This window comes from Argopecten irradians, chromosome 4 (genome assembly GCF_041381155.1).
Source record: "Argopecten irradians isolate NY chromosome 4, Ai_NY, whole genome shotgun sequence".
Taxonomy (NCBI): domain Eukaryota; kingdom Metazoa; phylum Mollusca; class Bivalvia; order Pectinida; family Pectinidae; genus Argopecten; species Argopecten irradians.
In genome coordinates, this window is record NC_091137.1 from 5958699 (window position 1) to 5977074 (window position 18376).

Sequence of the window (18376 nt, forward strand, 5' to 3'; positions counted from 1 at the left end):
ACAACCCCTTCCCCATCCCCACCTGTAACAAGTACTCATTGTAATGGACACCATTACATAGTCCCCCAAACAAAACCCTTCCCCATCCCCACCTGTAACAAGTTCCCACTATAATGGACACCATTACATAGTCCCCCAAACAACCCCTTCCCCATCCCCACCTGTAACAAGTACTCACTATAATGGACACCATTACATAGTCCCCCAAACAACATCTTCCCCATCCCCACCTGTAACAAGTTCCCACTATAATGGACACCATTACATAGTCCCCCAAACAACCCCTTCCCCATCCCCACCTGTAACAAGTACTCATTGTAATGGACACCATTACATAGTCCCCCAAACAACCCTTCCCCATCCCTACCTGTAACAAGTACCCACTATAATGGACACCATTACATAGTCCCCCAAACAACACCTTCCCCATCCCCACCTGTAACAAGTACTCACTATAATGGACAACATTACATAGTCCCCCAAACAACCCCTTCTCCATCCCCACCTGTAACAAGTTACCACTATAATGGACACCATTACATAGTCCCCCAAACAACCCCTTCCCCATTCCCACCCGTAACAAGTACTCATTGTAATGGACACCATTACATAGTCCCCCAAACAACCCCTTCCCCATCCCCACCTGTAATATGTACTCACTATAATGGACACCATTACATAGTCCCCCAAACAACCCCTTCCGCATCCCCACCTGTAACAAGTACTCACTATAATGGACACCATTACATAGTCCCCCCAAACAACCCCTTCCCCATTCCCACCCGTAACAAGTACTCATTTTAATTGACACCATTACATAGTCCCCCAAACAACCCCTTCCCCATCCCCACCTGTAACAAGTTACCACTATAATGGACACCATTACATAGTCCCCCAAACAACCCTTCCCCATCCCCACCTGTAACAAGTACTCACTATAATGGACAACATTACATAGTCCCCCAAACAACCCCTTCCCCATTCCCACCTGTAACAAGGTAACAAGTACTCACTATAATGGACATCATTACATAGTCCCCCAAAGAACCCTTCCCCATCCCCACCTGTAACAAGTACTCACTATAATGAACACCATTACATAGTCCCCCAAACAACCCTTCCGCATCCCCACCTGTAGCAAGTACTCGCTATAATGGACACCATTACATAGTCCCCCAAACAACCCTTCCGCATCCCCACCTGTAACAAGTACTCGCTATAATGGACACCATTACATAGTCCCCCAAACAACCCTTCCCCATCCCCACCTGTAACAAGTACTCACTATAATGGACACCATTACATAGTCCCCCAAACAACCCCTTTCCCATCCCCACCTGTAACAAGTACTCACTATAATGGACACCATTACATAGTCCCCCAAACAACCCTTCCCCATCCCCACCTGTAACAATTACTCACTATAATCGACACCATTTCATAGTCCCCCAAACAACCCCTTCCCCATCCCCACCTGTAACTAGTACTCATTGTAATTGACACCATTACATTGTCCCCCAAACAACCCCTTCCCCATCCCCACCTGTAACAAGTACTCACTATAATGGACACCATTACATAGTCCCCCAAACAACCCTTCCCCATCCCCACCTGTAACAATTACTCACTATAATCGACACCATTTCATAGTCCCCCAAACAACCCTTTCCCATCCCCACCTGTAACAAGTACTCACTGTAATGGACACCATTACATAGTCCCCCAAACAACCCTTCCCCATCCCCACCTGTAACAATTACTCACTATAATCGACACCATTTCATAGTCACCCAAACAACCCCTTCCCCATCCTCACCTGTAACTAGTACTCATTGTAATTGACACCATTACATAGTCCCCCAAACAACCCTTCCCCATCCCCACCTGTAACAAGTACTCACTATAATGGACACCATTACATAGTCCCCCAAACAACCCCTTCCCCATTCCTACCTGCAACAAATCAAGAATGCAGTTGCATAGTGTTTTATATTGGTATTCAGGGTCTGCTAAAATGTACATACCTAATACAAGGCTATTTCAGAGGAAAGGATTTGGAAATGTACATACCTAATACAAGGCTATTTCAGAGGAAAGGATTTGGAAATGTACATACCTAATACAAGGCTATTTCAGAGGAAAGGATTTGGAAATGTACATACCTAATACAAGGCTATTTCAGAGGAAAGGATTTGGAAATGTACATACCTAATACAAGGCTATTTCAGAGGAAAGGATTTGGAAATGTACATACCTAATACAAGGCTATTTCAGAGGAAAGGATTTGGAAATGTACATACCTGTAATACAAGGCTATTTCAGAGGAAAGGATTTGGAAATGTACATACCTAATACAAGGCTATTTCAGAGGAAAAGATTTGGAAATGTACATACCTAATACAAGGCTATTTCAGAGGAAAGGATTTGGAAATGTACATACCTAATACAAGACTATTTTCAGAGGAAAGGATTTGGAAATGTACATACCTAATACAAGGCTTTTTCAGAGGAAAGGATTTGGAAATGTACATACCTAATACAAGACTATTTTCAGAGGAATTGATTTGGTAGTGATCATGAATGTACGGCATTCCTTTAAATTTAAGTTAAAACCCCCATTTACCAATTTTCAATGAATTGTAGACGAAAATTTGAAATCAAGAAGTTGGTCCAGCGACAATCTTAAAATATTTTTATCATATTGATCGGCATCCCCTAAAAACCATATATACTAATTTTCATTGAAATCAGAGACCGAAATATAAAAGCAGAAAGTTGACCTAGTGGCTATCTTGGAATACCAAAATCTTAACGAAAATATTTGCATGTTGTTCGCCTTCCCTTACTACCGTTGAACCCTATCTGTGAACGCCGAAAGTGTACTACAATTACGACAAGTATCAATAGTACATGATCAAAGACAGGTACTCCGCGGCATCGAGAATCAAAATGTTTTCTCAATGGATGGTTCGTTTACAAGGTGGGCAGGGCAAAATATGACTTGAAGGGCACATTGGTTTGAATGTTACAATTTGGTGTTTGTGCCGAAGATGGACGGGGCCTTGTATACATGTATCAGCGAGGACCGGTGATATGTCAACATAAACAACTATTCTATTCTAAGATTGTTCAAGTTATCGTTGGTGTTATTTTCTTTATTAATCAGCACCCAGTTTTAGATATTGCCGAGAATTTTGTTTTGTGACATATCATTTTGTTAATAAAGTGAATCTGTATGATCATGACAAATATAATTAATTACTGTTCAAAGGAAATATAACTTGTTTTGTCAACGAAAGTCTCTACGAAAATGTTTGCAAGTTGTTCGTCATCCATTAAAACCCTTATAGACCAATTTTCATTGAGATCAGAGACCGAAACCTGAAAACAGGAACTGGGCTCAGGTGGCCATCTTAGACTTCTCGTTTTTTCTGAGGAAGGTGTAAGAAACCATTTCGTCGGAAGAAAGAGGAAAAAATAAGAATGTTCTCCACTTCGTTTTGGAGACATTATTAAAAATTAATTTAAGATATGAAAGCAGCTCCTGTAATTAAACATTAATCTTAAGAAGACACCTAACACGCACTCTGACTCATCTTTCTTTGTGTCGCCCTTCTTGTCTCCAGACACATTTTCGGAGCTAGGATTTGTTGTTGGTTTAGGGGTAGGTTTTTTCTTTTTCATTTGTGGCTTAAATAGTTTCGATGGTCCAACAGAATTGGCAATGTTCCTGGGATCGACCGGGTTAAACGTTCCTGGTTGGTAATCAACGTCATCGTCGTCATCATAATTGGAATACGTCGTGGACGTAGTAGACCCTATACCACTACCACTGGATCTGCAGGAATCCGCCCATACCGACGGGTCAGGCTTAAATGAGGTGCTCATTTCAGACTTCTCATCGGAAGACATCCTCCATCCGTCGGAGGGTCTGTACGACTTATCAAGATCATTCTGTAACAAACAATTTATGTTGTATTATGGAACATAATTTATATTAAGACTTTAGTATGATACTTATACGCCACGTTTTTCTTATCCAAGAATATTTTGTCTTTTGACTAATTAAATACATCAAATGATAAATTAATTACGGAAGCATATAGTGCCATGTAGTATTTTTCTCTCGTTATAAATTTATTTCGTTAACTATCTTATTATAATAAGATAAGTTATATCGTAAAATAAAACATATATATGTAAGGAATATTTTAGTTTGTGTATAGCATATGTTAAATCAGCTCGACTTAATTGCATGTAATCCTAATTCAACAGCATAATTACATTACGTAAAAGTTACTATCATAGCCTATAAACCTAACCATAATACAAGGCAAACATTGCCAACTTATCTGTTCTCTGTTACTCTCATTAGTATTACATTATTTACATATACTAAGATTCCATTCTAGCCTCACCTATCCTAAACATAATACAACTATTCCCAACTCATCTGTTTTCTGCTACTCAGATCAGTATTACATTATTTACATAAACTAAATTACATTTCTAGCCTTCCTTATCCTAAAAATAATACATGTACAACTATTCCGATCTCATCTGTTCTCTCCTACATCTTTATTACATTATTTACATTACTAAGTAACCATTCTAGCCTCTCCTATCCTAAACATAATACAACTATTCCCAACTCATCTGTTCCCTTCTACTAACATTAGTATTTCATTATCTACATATACTAAGATACCATTCTGGCCTTCCATATCCTAAACATAATCCAACTATTCCCAACTGCTCTCTCCTACTTACATCAGCTTTATCTAGATCTCTCATCAGTGAACTTTTCCTCTCTTCGTCCTCCTTTTTCTTCTTCTCACTGTAACGTCTCCATCTCCTAGCTATAACATCGGCCGCCGTCCGTTCCCTGACACGACGACATCTTTCCATCCAAATACTGATATCCTCCTGCATGAATACCTGTCCGTAGAAATACATTCATTTCATCATTCGTATGTGTTTAAAGGAATAATTCAGTCTAAGAGTACATTGAAATTTGCATATATATTGAAACAAACCAGTTCTAATGGAAAGTAAAGTAGTTGGTTTTTCTGTGATATGCCAGAAAATCCCACCGTAGTGATATGTTTGTGAAATGTTCAAACTCGCTGCTGTCCACCATTACACATTGTGATCGGACGTCTTGTATGCCGAACTATGGCCCTAGATTTTTTGTCTAGAACTTCTCACATCGCTCTTTAAGTAGTGCGTTTAAGTTATTTGGTGCATGCTCTAGTCTAAATATAACTTCACTAACTCCTGAGTAGTTGTGTATCGCATTTGATTAACGTACGTGACTTTGGCTCGGGTATGGATACAGCATACACGTTATACCTGCTTAATCGTATTGATCAACGATTTGGAATTTCAACGTTATCAAATAAATACTTAACAATACCGTGTAATTTGTCACTATTTCTTGTTATATGTTTCATAAGGAATGTAAAACAATAGATTCATGTCATAGTTTGCTTCATGGTTATGTAACAGAATTAGCCTCATTGAATTGTCCCTTTAACTGTGTCCTCTTTTACCATTACAGCGTATCATCAGCGGACCTTTAAATTCAAACAATTCTTTGTTCAATATAATAACACTTTTATATCCTGCTTGCACTGATAGTAATGTGCAAGTTTAAAATGTGACATGAAATAGCAAAAACAAAACAACAACTCCGAAGAAAAATATAAAATATATTGCACAAGAATAATACATCAGAACACAGAACATCTTATTTTATTGAGACCATGGATTATTCAAATCTTTATCGATTTACTTCACTACTGTTAATTTTGCTAGCTTGTGTTCATTTATAGCGAATCTGAGTGTAAACAAAGGAGGAAAAAGGGATAATAAAACTATAATTCATGCCAATATATTCGTGGAATATCAAAACCCTTTACACTTATTTAAATTTGTGTCTGCCATTGATTTTCCCACCCTAGTTATATGAACCATTTTTTGCTTGGATTCGGAACATTTTCAGTTTTTTTTTATATTTAATAATAATTTAGTGACCTTTTCCATCGTATGACCTACCCTGGACTTGCCAAACCTGGCCCCTTTCATCATATCGACAGGCACAACATTCTTGAGGATCTGTTCTGTGCCTGCCCTGTCCGTCGGAGCCTTTTGACCATCTCTATATAGAGTTTTGTACCTGCAATAAGAGTTTTAAAATGTATAGATTGAAAGAACGCGGTTTTCGTGTTATACATGAAACACTAAGTATCTTTTACATACGAAATAAATATAAAATCTCAGATTTCGATAACACTATAGTGTTACCCCGATTTTGTCTGTGTTTCGCAAACATTTCACACATGTTTCAATGATTAGAGTCACGATGATTACGTATTCCGATTTCAAAATCAAAGGGTGATATACCAAAATACAGAAAAATGCGATATTTCACTAAAGGGCCACTATACAATAAACGCGAAAAACTTTTATAAAATTTGAACCAAATAAGTGTAACAAGTATATTTTGATATTGAACACCTTTGTACTCTCATTATATATGCAAACTCTAAAAGATTATGTTACCTGGGAAAGCATTTTGTCTCCAATTACACCAAAAGTAGGGATCAAATGAAATATGTCAAAGCATTATTTATTTACAATTATAATTAAAATTTAAAGAGCTTATCTCCTTTACTAAAGAAGCATAGTTTTGGCTCTGGACACTAATGTTTCCGTATTTGTATAAACTCCTTAAAAATATAAATATATCTACAAGTTCATATTACCGATTTTTTTTAACACTGAGAAGTGATACAATTCCAGATTCGAAGATGAAATGCTATAATGCCAGCATCCTTTTCTCGAATCAACGTACCTCTTGATGAACTCGTCATAACGTTTTCTGACTGGAAGTCCGAGTTGTCTTATTTTGGCCACCTCTGAGATGCCATTATAGCGCATCTGCTCTAATACCATTTCGTCATCAAATGTGTCCGGCTTCTGATACGTGTTTGGCTTGATACACCTGTGTTATTGTAAATTGTAATGATACGTAGGGAAATGTGCATATTACAAAAAAAGAAGGTATCGTCTTATATTTCGGTTATAGAAAGGATTCCATCATTTAGCTCCCATTTACGGTTAAAGTGTAATATTATCACTTAAAGCATGCTGCCACTTTCTTGCATTATTTGAAATGCCGCTAGCCTGTATACTTACTTTATATAATACGGTTCTGCTTGATTTAACTTGTTCAACAGGTCGTTCATAGAGCTCTGAAATTGGAATTAATATATATATTATGTACAGTCAAACCCATCTACTAGATAAAGACAACCCAAGAGGAAAAGAATAATGATTTTAGCTGTGCATCAATAACTGAAAAGAGATTAGCTCACTCAAAGGGGGTAATAATAACAAAACCTATGATTGAATATACAGGTCACAATGTATTGAAATCGTCCTTAAGCAGATGGTCTTTACACAAAGATGATCGCAAAGACAAGTATTACTTCATTGAAGAATATAATATCAGTTGTGGTCCCAAAGTTTGCGTGGTAAATTAATATTTCTAGAAATGATTTTGTTTCATTTTGTTGATAAGGTTATTTCTGAATCTTTGAATAGAATTATACAAAATATTTATTTTAAGATTGTGTTGATGACGTTTTTGAGGACAACGACGGCGTAGAGCCTTCAAACCACTTACCTGGAAGTATGAAATGACTGTTTTTAAATCTTTTGGATTATAGATGTGAGTAGTTCCCTCCGGTTTACCATACCTAGGCGAAACATATAAAATCCATTGTTTGATCGCCATGATAATATAAAGCCAACAAGCAAATTCGTGGAATTTCCATCCCCCGTTTTCATGACATATTGTAGGTAAATATTATTGCGGTTAGGTTTATCCTTGGTTGAAACATGAAAAAATAAACTGAAGTCTTATTCAGAAGTAAGACATTTAACTTTGTTAACAAGTTTGAAGAAAATCGGTTAATATTTATTACAGTTATTGTACGGAAGTAGCAGAAAATGATTTTTTATATTAAACCAAAGGGCCATAACTCTACTATTTAAGATCTGCCAAAAGTGGCGATCGAAATTGGCTAAGCCCTTAAGGCAATTAACTTTGATACCAAGTTTTAACAATATGTATCAGTTTTAACATTTGTTAGTTATTACATAGAAACTACAGAAAAAAATGACATTTGTAGTATATTAAAGGGCCATAACTCTGATTAATAGCATCCGCTGAAAGAGTTGATCGAACCTGACCAGTCACTTAAGGCATTCAACCTTGTTACCAAGTTTGAAGAAAATCGGTTTATATTTATAACAGTTACTGTACGGAAGTGGCAGAAACTGACTTTTTTTTATTTAAGTAAAGGGCCATAACTCCGCTAAATAAGGTCCGTTGAAAGTCGCGATCGAACTTGGCCGAGTCCTTAAGACATTTAACCTTGTTACTAAGTTTGAAGAAAATCGGTTTACATTTGTTACACGTATTGCACGGAAATGGCAGAAAATGACGTTTTTAGTAATTCAAAGGGCCATAACTCCGCTAAATAAGGTTCATCGACAGTCTCGATCGAACTTGGCCGAGCCCTTAAGGCATTTCACTTAGTCCCCAAGTTTGAAGAAATCGTTTACATTTGTTACAGTTATTGCACGGAAACAAAGTGTTACAGACAGACGGACAGACAGACAGACAGACAGAATGACGGACAAACCCAAATTAATATCCCCCGTTTCGGAGAAAGCGGGGGATAATAAGTATAGTCCCAGTACACACACACAGCTAAGCATAGACATGTTTACATAAGATGCATTGGACGATCTTTTTATGTGGCACCATCCTTCTTCTAACACCACTAAATTAATTAATTGGCCTTATATTTGTCTTAATACATGATATTGAAATCACTGTTTAGAACTTATAAGCTTCAGTTTTAAAATAATTATTAAGTTTTGAATACTCTTCATGTCAGATTGAAGCAAAAAATAGCACATTAACATTTTCTAGATTTCCTTCTGTTACACGTTAAGAAATTAATTTCGTACCTTGTTTGACATATTTCTAAACTATGTCGATTACAAACGAACCTTTTTTTGAGAGATTTGCCGAGATCTGCAATCAGCATAGCGCCTTTTTCTGTAGCAGGCTTCCTCTGTCCACCGCCGGCTGCTCTTCTCGACTGTCGGATGTTATGCATAGTTCTAAAAATACAATGTATATTCAATTTGATTCAAACTCTAGTAACAAATATCTGTTCACATGTAGCTATATGTATCTAGCATGCATGTTTACAGATATGAAATATTTGAAATTGATAACAGTATTGCATTTTTTTCTGATTTTTATTTTTGTTATTTACCCGAGGACAGTGTGCATTATGCTATCTAGCGTTTTCTTTAATTAATTTTCTTGCAAAAACTAGACAACAGAGAAATACAACTAATTCATTTTTGAAATACATTTGCATGGATAGAAAATTGATCACAAAGACATGTGCACCCATATTAAATGTTACCTAAATCCAAAACAACCTGACAACTACGGTTTGATTACCACAGCTTTGTTTTGAAATGATGAAAATGCCTTACGCCGATATGGTCCCCGTTGGTCCTTTTTTGGCGCTGAAAAGATCAACCACAAAAGGGTTTTCGCTGGCCTTCATACAGTTGGTGATATCAGAGCTCAACATGTCTCTGTTCTTCTCAATGAAGTTGGACGCATCGTACCACACCTGGGAATCAACAAATTGAAAAGGAAATCATTATGTTAAACAGGGAATCAACAAATTAAAAAGTTATTTAACAAGTTAAACAGTAAATCAATAAGTTAAACAGTAAATCAATAAGTTAAACAGTAAATCAATAAATTAAACAGTAAATCAATAAATTAAACAGTACATCAATAAATTAAACAGTACATCAATAAATTAAACAGTGAATCAATAAGTTAAACAGTGAATCAATAAGTTAAACAGTGAATCAATAAGTTAAACAGTACATCAATAAATTAAACAGTGAATCAATAAACTTATAAACAGTAAAGCAATAAGTTAAACAGTGAATCAATAAGTTAAACAGTAAATCAATAAATTAAACAGTGAATCAATAAATTAAACAGTGAATCAATAAATTAAACAGTACATCAATAAGTTAAACAGTAAACCAATAACTTATTGATAGTAAATCAATAAATTAAACAGTAAACCAATAAATTAAACAGTAAATCAATAAGTTAAACAGTACATCAATAAATTAAACAGTACATCAATAAATTAAACAGTACATCAATAAGTTAAACAGTAAACCAATAAAATATTGATAGTAAATCAATAAATTAAACAGTAAACCAATAAGTTAAACAGTGAATCAATAAGTTAAACAGTACATCAATAAATTAAACAGTACATCAATAAATTAAACAGTGAATCAATAAATTAAACAGTGAATCAATAAATTAAACAGTACATCAATAAATTAAACAGTAAACCAATAAATTAAACAGTGAATCAATAAATTAAACAGTACATCAATAAGTTAAACAGTAAACCAATAACTTATTGATAGTAAATCAATAAATTAAACAGTACATCAATAAATTAAACAGTACATCAATAAGTTAAACAGTGAATCAATAAGTTAAACAGTACATCAATAAATTAAACAGTAAATCAATAAATTAAACAGTACATCAATAAATTAAACAGTACATCAATAAATTAAACAGTACATCAATAAGTTAAACAGTGAATCAATAAGTTAAACAGTAAATCAATAAATTAAACAGTACATCAATAAGTTAAACAGTGAATCAATAAGTTAAACAGTACATCAATAAATTAAACAGTGAATCAATAAATTAAACAGTTACATCAATAAATTAAACAGTACATCAATAAATTAAACAGTACATCAATAAATTAAACAGTACATCAATAAATTAAACAGTACATCAATAAGTTAAACAGTGAATCAATAAATTAAACAGTACATCAATAAGTTAAACAGTACATCAATAAGTTAAACAGTAAACCAATAACTTATTGATAGTAAATCAATAAATTAAACAGTAAACCAATAAATTAAACAGTAAATCAATAAATTAAACAGTACATCAATAAAATAAACAGTACATCAATAAGTTAAACAGTAAATCAATAACTTATTGATAGTAAATCAATAAATTAAACAGTAAACCAATAAATTAAACAGTACATCAATAAATTAAACAGTACATCAATAAATCAAACAGTACATCAATAAATTAAACAGTACATCAATAAGTTAAACAGTGAATCAATAAGTTAAACAGTAAATCAATAAATTAAACAGTACATCAATAAATTAAACAGTACATCAATAACTTATTGATAGTAAAGCAATACATTAAACAGTAAACCAATAAATTAAACAGTACATCAATAAGTTAAACAGTAAACCAATAACTTATTGATAGTAAATCAATAAATTAAACAGTAAACCAATAAATTAAACAGTAAATCAATAAATTAAACAGTACATCAATAAATTAAACAGTACATCAATAAATTAAACAGTACATCAATAACTTATTGATAGTAAAGCAATAAATTAAACAGTAAACCAATATATTAAACTGTAAATCAATCAATAAACAGTCAATCAAATAAATTATTATTTGGTGTCAAGGACGATATAATTTTACCTGGCCAGCAAAATGGCGGATACCAAACTCGGCTCGTTCTTGTGGCGATTCTGTGTAACACTCATGAGCACCATAGTTGTCTTTCAATTTGTTGACGAACCGTTCATTTGTTCCTTGTCCAAGTTTTGACTCTTCGTCAAGAAGCGGAAGCAAGCCGAATGTTTTCTGAAATATTTTATTTTGATAATAGGGTTTTGTTCTAACATTAATAGTGTAAAATCTGTCTGTAATATATAAACTATGCTTTTCGTTTAGTATTTTATAAATGCTGTTAATTATATGAAATATTTATTCATATTAATATCACACAAAAACACAAACTAACACAATCGACAAATTTTGTATCATACCTTCATGAATAAATCTAACAAAGCTTGGTTGTTTTTGAAATCTATGTTAGGAACTGCTATGCCTTCGTCTTTGTATATGGATATTTCATTGTCCAGAATGTTTTTGTTTGTGAACTGCTGCAGTCGCTCATTGACGAGATTGATACACATCTGTTCCATACTGTTGACTTGAAGCTTCTCAAATCCCGCTATATCCAGTATGCCAATGCTGGCACTGTCTGCCGACGACCTCATTCTGGAAGGGAACATTGTCCATGATGTTAGGTAAGTTGGAAACGGAATGTCAAAACTTATAATGAAGCTATGATTGTATAATGCTAAATGGTAAGTTAATAGTTAATTCCTGGTTCCCGAATGAACGTTTGTAACTATATGAACTTAGAAGAATGTACGTTAAGTTTGATTCAGATTAAGGTCTGTCTCGTGACACTGGATACAGATGTCTTGGCTATCGGATGGACATATTATGTAATTTTGAAGCGGGTAGATACGTACTTTGAAGGATGTAGATTCGTGTTGATTTGGCGGACAATCCAGCCAAAAAGACGTTCGTACATGGCTTTGGCAAACGCATCTCGAGTATCAACAGCCTGGGCCATGGACTTTATTTTCACGACCGTCTCATCTGTATTGAAATAGACTCACTTTGACAATGAACAATATATATTGTTCTACAGTGATTATCTTCTTGTGTACCGAAAATAACGCGATTATATTGTAATCAGATTCCAAATACATTGTATGACATATGTGTCAGCGAAAACTTTATACAATCATTACGTTAACGATAGGGTTATAATGTCTATTATCACCATCTTTATAGTGACGACAGAGAAGTAAGGATGTGTGGTAAAAATGTTTATAATCACCATCTTTATAGTGACGACAGAGAAGTAAGGATTGTGTGGTAATAATGTTTATAATCACCATCTTTATAGTGACGACAGAGAAGTAAGGATGTGTGGTAATAATGTTTATAATCACCATCTTTATAGTGACGACAGAGAAGTAAGGATGTGTGGTGATAATGTTTATAAACACCATCTTTATAGTGACGACAGAGAAGTAAGGATGTGTGGTAATAATGTTTATAATCACCATCTTTATAGTGACGACAGAGAAGTAATAATGTGTGGTAATAATGTTTATAATCACCATCTTTATAGTGACGACAGAGAAGTAAGGATGTGTGGTAATAATGTTTATAATCACCATCTTTATAGTGACGACAGAGAAGTAAGGATGTGTGGTGAAAATGTTTATAATCACCATCTTTATAGTGACGACAGAGAAGTAAGGATGTGTGGTAAAAATGTTTATAATCACCATCTTTATAGTGACGACAGAGAAGTAAGGATGTGTGGTAATAATGTTTATAATCACCATCTTTATAGTGACGACAGAGAAGTAAGGATGTGTGGTGATAATGTTTATAATCACCATCTTTATAGTGACGACAGAGAAGTAAGGATGTGTGGTGATAATGTTTATAATCACCATCTTTATAGTGACGACAGAGAAGTAAGGATGTGTGGTGATAATGTTTATAATCACCATCTTTATAGTGACGACAGAGAAGTAAGGATGTGTGGTAATAATGTTTATAATCACCATCTTTATAGTGACGACGATGTAAGGTGTGTAATAATGTTTATAATCACCATCTTTATGTGACGACAGAGAAGTAAGGATGTGTGGTGATAATGTTTATAATCACCATCTTTATAGTGACGACTGAGAAGTAAGGATGTGTGGTAATAATGTTTATAATCACCATGTTTAAAGTGACGATAGAGTAGGAATTGTGAGGTTGTTAATTTATTTCAATATAAGAAACATCGACTGTTAAACTACATACCCATATACGTCTGTCTTGTGGCAATCAGCGCGTGACCCAGGTCCTCGAAAGAGACGTTTAATAGGTCAGCCACTGTAGACAAAAACACCGTTAATCTTCATAATCTTCATACCTTTTTCAGTTGATCATAAAATGATGGCTATATGTATGTTATTTGTTTAGATATATATCTATAACTATTGGTGTTAAAGTTATATGTGCCGTAACTGGGCGATAATTTTGACATGCTATTTTTTCATCATTAATTTATTAAAAACCATAAGGTTTGATTAATAAAGCTGTAAAAATCATTCAAATGGCTTCAGATGACTTATAGTCGTTAGTTATAACACAGAAATTTTGTACTGTAAACTTGTTGTTTTTATGCCTTAAATATGTTTAAATGAAAACATACTTGCAGAAGTCACTTAACAATTACTAAAAACATTGTAAAAATGTGTAATGAAATTGTAGACCACAATTTGGCTTCATGGTCTCACCGTATGTACTCTAAATGATTTTTGGCAGTACTGCCAAAAATAATTTTCAGTTCTTATTTGCACAAGTAAAATTAAAACCTATTCATTGAAAGCACTGTAATTTTAAAAAAGTTGGTAATTTTTGGTGCTGAATAACATATTAAAAGCTCATCTTGATTCGTGAGTATGAAAAATACGGCACATATAACTTTAAGTCCTAGATATGTTTATTTTACCATTTTGATAATTGAATCATCATACAATGATATTTCCTATGACGATAAGTTGAATTATAATAATAAACATTTGAACATTTTTATTGTCCTTATTCGTCGGTACATCTAACCTAGAATCAACAATACATGTAAGTAAGATATGATGTTTCTCATTATTATATCATCGAATTAAATGAAAGTTTGCCGTGCATGTCATAAATACAAACATCCGAGATTCTGTAAATTGTGTCATTCTGAATTTTGATACTACCGTCATATACAGGCGTATTGTCTTTGATTTTTAATGTGTCGTTGGGATTGTCTGGTTCCTCGAATTCCACTTGTGTAATAAGTAAAATGGCCGCCAACACAGTAAGAATAATGTCGATGTCCTGTGGATAAAATTATCAAAATCAATGTGACCACTATCCAACCTGGATGACGTGAACTCAGCAATGATATTTTGATATTTGATTTATGTATACACTTGTTTGCTAAAAAAGACTAATGAACGAAAATAATACATATTCAGTAGATCCACAATAGCCTTATTGCTGATACTTGCGGTTGATGTTGTAAATAGAACAATGAAGTATTATATGATTAGGCTTAACGCCCTATAAAAACCTATAAAGCATTGTGTTGGGTGTGTTAATGCCACTAAACCTTTGAGAGGACTGTGTTATGTATGACACTAAATAAAATGTAGTTATTAGATAAGGGAGATAACTCCTATAGCTTTATTATCAATACATCATATAAAGGTCATATCATTAATTTAGGTTATAGAACTTTCTAGAATATTATCATGTATAAACAAATTTGTAAACATGTTGATTATAAGTAGAGATCTAGAATGATCTATTTCCAGAAAGTTCTGTGTGTTAATTTGTTTACTGTTTTTAGTTAGATATTTCTAGAAGTAGAAGGTTCTCAAATATTCTTGAATTAGGGTTTAGTTATATATACTCCAGCTGTCCAAGGCTAATCAGAACTGTAATGAGACCTGTAATAAACATATCAAGAATTGTATAGTGCCATATTAGATTCTATTGGGAGAGCTATTGTGACTATATCTGTGGATTTTTACACACTTTGTGTGGATTTATTCATACTGCCTGGAACTTTACAAATCATCTGTGGATAATCATTTTCCTCCTGGATTTGTGATTATTGTTAATTTGAAACCTGGAAGGATCAAGGATTATACCAGGACATTCGCATACAGATAAGTAACACTTTAAATCATCGTATTACTCTTGTACCACCACCAATTACTTTAGATATTGTAAACCATCTCTGTATAATATTGTATATATAATTAAATTGTGTTTTGAATTTAGTTGCTGGTTTCTCATTTCTGTTATTCTGGGTCATAACAACTGTGATATATATACGTTTTTTCAGCATGTAATAGCTAGTGGAACTCTTGCCCTTTTTTATAATGCTATCTCATTGATGCATGCTGTCACAGTCATTACAACGTACGCCGTCCTGACAACGGATAAACCAGTAGCCCAACTCCCTTGATGATGAGTGATACGCAGTTTTCTAGACTAGGATGACAGAGCCTTTATCACATGGTTGTAGTCCAAAAGTGAGGCGATATCATGGGAGACAAAATGAAGAAAGTAAGACGATCCCAAAATTGATTGGTTTAACTAACAAGTAATATTGGTGCCATGTAAAATGCTAAAATTAAAGGACAATATTGCTACGGGGGAAATACTATACTAGTGTAGAATATTGTATAGTCGGAGGAGTTGTAATATCTAAGGTCACCAGTGACCCATGTATCACGTGTGTATAATGTAAATTTTAACGTGGACTGTTTATATGGGAAATATAAAATATATGATCCACATTAAGTCATGTAGGATGTTCTGCTGAAAATCCCCACAGTTGTTTCAAATTGATTTCATTATTTACCTGTTCCTCTAAGCCGATAGACCGCAGCACCTTCATCTGTGTTTCATACATGCTTTTGTAGAACTTCTTATCGCCAAGTAATTCGCGATTGCTTTTTAAGATTCTACAAGGAAATGATTATTTCTTTAAATAAACAATGCAACGTCTGCCAACGCAAAGGCAGCGTTATGTTTCTGCATATAATTGGTATTACCTTATAATGTAATTTGTTTCATTTCAATGACAAAAAGATAAATATCATACTATTTACATAACTACTAAATCAGGACACTGCATGTCCAAAGGCAAGTTTTTCTTTAAGCACTACGTAATCATGGGATATTTTCTAATTGACTTTTCAAATATATCTGAAGTCTGTTATTAATCTAAAACTTTCATGAAACGTAAAAGCGTTCGAAATTGAAAAGTTTCTGCCGACTTTGAGAGCAAGAGAGATTCTTACGTTATGAAATATTTACTTATTCAAACCAATAATATATATTGATAAATGGAGCTAACTGTCTAAATGTCCATAAAAGAGACTATTACAAAATAGTAGTCACCGGTATGAACTGGCATCCTGAAGATGAAGGTTTTTCAGAACAGCTGCAGGTGCCCCGGCGAACAGACAGTAGAAGATGTGAAAGTTTCCCTCATTATCCATCTGGTCAACCACGCGGGATTTCTCCAGTAAATAATCCCGAACAATAGCTGTAGAATGATATATATTCTTACTATAGTTTCATGGCAATAAACTTCAATACTCAATAGTTTTAGCTAGTTTCCCTTATACTTTGTTTGAGAAATAAATATTTATTATATAAGTATAAACCACGATCCTTTCACAATTCTCTATTTTGACAACAATATTCATATTCATGGAGCCATACATGTATTTTACTCATATTCTAGGATCACTCACATTAACTTCAACATGTACTTTGTCATCGCAGATTCGGAAAATATATATATTAGAAAATGACAAGATCTCGATACTCAATTTGATTTGATAATTTAAATTATCTTTCTACGATTCACAATATCTCTTAATTCTGGTTTCAGTATGATCAGATTTAGGATTTACTATACCCATTACATTGTGTTCAGTTCTATACGTACCTCCTTTCACCTGACCATCGGTAACAAAGGTCATCTCTAGATACTTAGCAAATCTGCTAGAATTGTCATTCATGGTAGTTTTGGCATTCCCAAAGGCTTCCAACAGAGGGTTGATCTATGTGAGATATAAATTATTATAACTATAATAGAAGAGAGTTGTCCACCGTTTTATTTAATTGTGTGACTCTTGGTGATAACAAAACCTTAACACCATCAACTAAATGTGTGTTACCATGTTTATCTTGTAACGAGAACATCACAAAACCTCAATTTTCTTTGTGTCTAAAGATTAATAAACAAGCTGACTTTGCTTTATGTCCTCGTAAACGGGAACTCATTAGTGAATGTTACCTGGACGATCCGATCATGAAGATCCCCTGCCTCCGTAGGACACAGCGATACCAGATGTTTCACCATGTGTTTGGCACTCTCGGTCTTTCCTGACCCACTTTCACCTCCAACCAGTATGACCTGGTTAGTACGTGTCTCCTGCATACGCCTGTATGCACGTGCGGCCGGGTAAAACACGTGCGGAGCTGGTGTTCGTTGTAAACTTTTCCAATGATATTCATCATGTTGCTTTAATGATAACGCATAATATTTAAAATAATCAAAAAGATCAAAATAAATTATTTTCTCCTTAAACACAAACGAAGTTCCCGATTTTATGTTTTCCATTATGCATTCCTATAACCCAACCAACGACATTTGACGTTCATTCTTGTGAAAATGTGATTCTAATATAGAATAGCAAAACTGAGTTATGACCTCTGTATGTTCAATATTAA

At 34.1% G+C, this 18376-nt stretch overlaps 1 protein-coding gene across 1 annotated transcript in view; it reads right to left on the reverse strand.

Moving 5' to 3' along the window:
• The window catches only part of LOC138320436 (chitin synthase chs-2-like), a 74160-nt gene that overhangs the window by 47364 nt on the left and 8420 nt on the right, over nt 1-18376 (reverse strand). Inside the window, exons 3-19 of the mRNA XM_069263398.1 lie at nt 17940-18167; nt 17589-17703; nt 17033-17180; nt 16491-16593; nt 14833-14953; nt 13889-13960; nt 12526-12655; nt 12031-12265; nt 11681-11845; nt 9589-9731; nt 9088-9201; nt 7691-7763; nt 7201-7256; nt 6857-7006; nt 6058-6178; nt 4771-4938; nt 3587-3954 (exon numbers count right to left, since the gene is read on the reverse strand). Of these exons, the coding sequence (XP_069119499.1) occupies nt 3587-3954; nt 4771-4938; nt 6058-6178; nt 6857-7006; nt 7201-7256; nt 7691-7763; nt 9088-9201; nt 9589-9731; nt 11681-11845; nt 12031-12265; nt 12526-12655; nt 13889-13960; nt 14833-14953; nt 16491-16593; nt 17033-17180; nt 17589-17703; nt 17940-18167 (2510 nt within the window). The remainder of the gene's footprint in view (nt 1-3586; nt 3955-4770; nt 4939-6057; nt 6179-6856; nt 7007-7200; nt 7257-7690; nt 7764-9087; nt 9202-9588; nt 9732-11680; nt 11846-12030; nt 12266-12525; nt 12656-13888; nt 13961-14832; nt 14954-16490; nt 16594-17032; nt 17181-17588; nt 17704-17939; nt 18168-18376) is intronic.